The 3,083-nt window shown below is 42.2% G+C and overlaps 2 protein-coding genes across 3 annotated transcripts in view; one reads left to right on the top strand and one right to left on the bottom strand.

The window, feature by feature from the left end:
- kcnk13b (potassium channel, subfamily K, member 13b) overlaps window positions 1–1,828 on the top strand; it is a 12,733-nt gene extending 10,905 nt beyond the window's left edge. The window contains exon 3 of the mRNA XM_037685728.1: window positions 1,635–1,828. Within this exon, the coding sequence (XP_037541656.1) occupies window positions 1,635–1,790 (156 nt within the window). The 3' untranslated portion in view covers window positions 1,791–1,828. The remainder of the gene's footprint in view (window positions 1–1,634) is intronic.
- brms1lb (BRMS1 like transcriptional repressor b) overlaps window positions 1–3,083 on the bottom strand; it is a 340,636-nt gene that overhangs the window by 193,028 nt on the left and 144,525 nt on the right. The window lies entirely within an intron of this gene.

The following is a 3,083-nucleotide window of genomic DNA, read 5'->3' as shown; positions in this document are numbered from 1 at the left end:
AAGTGTAGGTCCAGGTGTAGGTCCAGGTGTAGGTCCAAGTGTAGGTCAGGTACACGAGAGGAGCCTGATAACTGAAAGATCTTCCTCCCATTCTGTTTTTGGAAACTCTAGGAACCACAAGTAAGCCTGCAGTCTGAGAGTGAAGTGTTCTGTTAGGAAAATATGGAACAATAAGATCTGTAATATAAGATGGAGCTAGGTTGTTGAGAGGTTTATAGGTTATAAGTAAGATTTTGAATTCAATTCTAATCTCGAGGTATGCACTTGAAAGAGGAATGAAAGTCAGTCATAGTAAGGCAGAGTGCATGTGTGAATGAGAGGGAGGCTGGTGGAACAGTGAGGCTACAAGAAGCAGGACTTCAAGTACTTGGAGTCCACTGTCCAGGAAAATGGGGATTGTGGTAAGGAGGTGAAAAAGAGAGTCCAGGCAGGATGGAGTGGACGGAAAAAAAGTTTCAGGAGCAATTTGTGACAAAAGGGTGTCAGCAAAGGTCAAATGAAAAGTTTACAAGACAGTGGTGAGACCAGCTATGGTGTATAGTCTGGAGACAGAGACATGGACAAAAAAACATGAGAAAGAACTGGAAGTGTCAGAAATGAAGATGTTGAGGTTCTCCTTAGGAGTGACAAGAATGGATAAGATTAGGAATGAGATCATCAGAGGTACAGCACAGGTTGAACTGGGAGACAAAGTTAGAGAGACCAGACTGAGATGGTTTGGACATGTCCAGAGGAGGGACCGTGGGTATATTGGTAGAAGGACGTTAGAAATGTAGCTCCCAGGAAAAAGACAAAGAGGAGATATATGGATGAAGTTAGAGAGGACATGGAGGTAGTTGGAGTGAGGACATAGGATGCAGAGGACAGAGTGAGATGGAGGAGGATGACTCGCTGTGGAGAACCCTGAAGAGAAAAGAGCCGAATGAAGAAGAAGAGGAAGAAGGAGTCTAATTCCACACAGTCAGAAGGCTCCAGACTTGTCCATCAATAATTTACTGTCTATACAGAGTGTAACATTTGATGAGTCAGCTAAATGCATGCTGGGTCTGTTTGGGTCACAACAATAAACTCTTAGAACTCTGCAATAAACCAAAGAAACAGTCAAACAGTTATAATTTGACGGAGACTGCAGATGATCTCTGGTCCTCACTCACCAGGGTTTATCACTTTCTGCCTAAAAAAGCATGATGATCTGTACAAATTGGTTAAACGGTTATTGTTTTTTTTTTTTTTAAGTAAATGTCAGGTGGAACACAAGGTCCAAGTATTTTTTTCTCATCTAGCTTCGATTCCACATAATTGAACGTTAAAAAAACAACAACATCCGTTACTTTGTTTTCTACAAATTGCTTTGCCGACTGGAAAATGGTGTGTGGGAGAGTCGAACCAGGATTCTACTAGTCACGACTTTTAAATAGTTGTCAGCTTTGAGTTTTTATGACATTTTGTTAAATTTTGACATGGAAAAAAGGAGGAAAATCTCATCTGGTAGCCTTTTTATTACATCTGTGACACTGGGACGTGCCAGCCACCAAACACTTCTTTTCCATCTGTTCTTGCAGGCTTCACAAGATGGATTCTTTTTCTGCCTCTAAATACCCAACATTTCCTTTTGTGTGTGCTTTTTCCATTAGGTGAACTTGGCTATAATGCAGAAGCAGCTCTCTGAGATGGCCATCGGGCACCCGCGCCAGGCCAGCTCCGGCTCCCATCAGAACGGTTTCTCAGGAGGTGTGGGCGCCCTGGGCATCATGAACAACCGGCTGGCAGAGACCAGCGTGGACAGATAGGGCGAGTCGTGTGAGATTTCCTTTCGATTTTACGAGACGCAGAAAGCAGATGAGAAAGAAGCAAGTACGGGCAAAGGCCGACCTCCCGCAGGAGCTCTGAATCCATCTCAGCCCACGTTCCTTTCTGGAACGTGGCCCCGCGAACGCTGGATGCTCACATCTGGACCGGAGTGCTGGAATGTTCAGCAGTTTCCATGGTGATTAAAAAGAAGCCTGCCTAAAGCCTTGAATCTGAGCTTCTTCGCTCCGAACGGTGGCTTCCACTCATCTGCAACTCTTCGCAGTACCAGTCCTCTCAATGACTCGGTTGCATATTACGTCTGTGACTGTACGCTGTAGTGATGAGAGAATAGATTCAATAAAGTGGCTGTTTCCTGCTTTGGTGTCTGTACAATAAGTGTACAAGGTTGAATTAGACTCTTTTTTTTTTTATCTCAAGCTAAATTCATCCTACAACAGAAAAAAAAACCACTGACACAAGTACTTGTATAAAGTCACATTGTTCAGTGCTTAATGAAGGCAGCGTTTTATGTTAACATCTATCAATAAACTTTCTCTTGTCATGCCCATAACTTCAGATCCGCTCAAGAAAATTTAACTAAACTTCATACACATATGCATCATCACTAGAAGAAGTATCAAGCACACTTCAGCACTCCAGCTCAAAGGTCAATATCACAAATCAAGGTCAAATGTTATGCAAGGTCTTTCCTTGTCTGGGCCATTGCTATATATTTCTGTATTCATTCAGCCTTTATTTATATTGCTGTATCATATTTTGTCAGCAGGTAGAAATAAGGATTCTATGTCACCAAATTTACTTCATACCTGCAAACTCACAACGGATTAAAAAGGTAATAAACCTATCGCCTGGGGGGTCAAATGCGCCCACCCCCCCAAAGATTTTGTGATTTTTAACATGTAAATTAAGCATTCTGGTATACTACAAGAAAAAATGGGGAAAAAAGACAACATGCTTCAGGTAAGAAAGACATTTGCTAACATATTCTAATTTATTTAGGAAATACATAGGAAAGATGGCTAGTCAACCAAAAAATAAACAAGCAACAACAACAGCAGCAAGCCAACCAGAGAAACCAAATATAGCAGAGCATTTTTAATAACAAGCACTCATATTCTGTGAGTCTGTATTGCAGCATAGACGCATTAGCTAAGATGCTACAGATGTAGCACTACACTTCTCTAAGGCATCCTAACCTCCGCCCCCCGGTCGACAACTGCCAGCACTTACGTAGCTGTAGGGTAGCACAATGTAAGTACTTACGTAGCTGT

This window comes from Nematolebias whitei, chromosome 12, assembly GCF_014905685.2.
Source record: "Nematolebias whitei isolate Nwh7 chromosome 12, NemWhi1, whole genome shotgun sequence".
NCBI classification, from domain to species: Eukaryota; Metazoa; Chordata; class Actinopteri; order Cyprinodontiformes; family Rivulidae; genus Nematolebias; species Nematolebias whitei.
The sequence above is the reverse complement of the archived record's forward strand: the minus strand, read 5'-3'. Positions and strand labels throughout refer to the sequence as shown.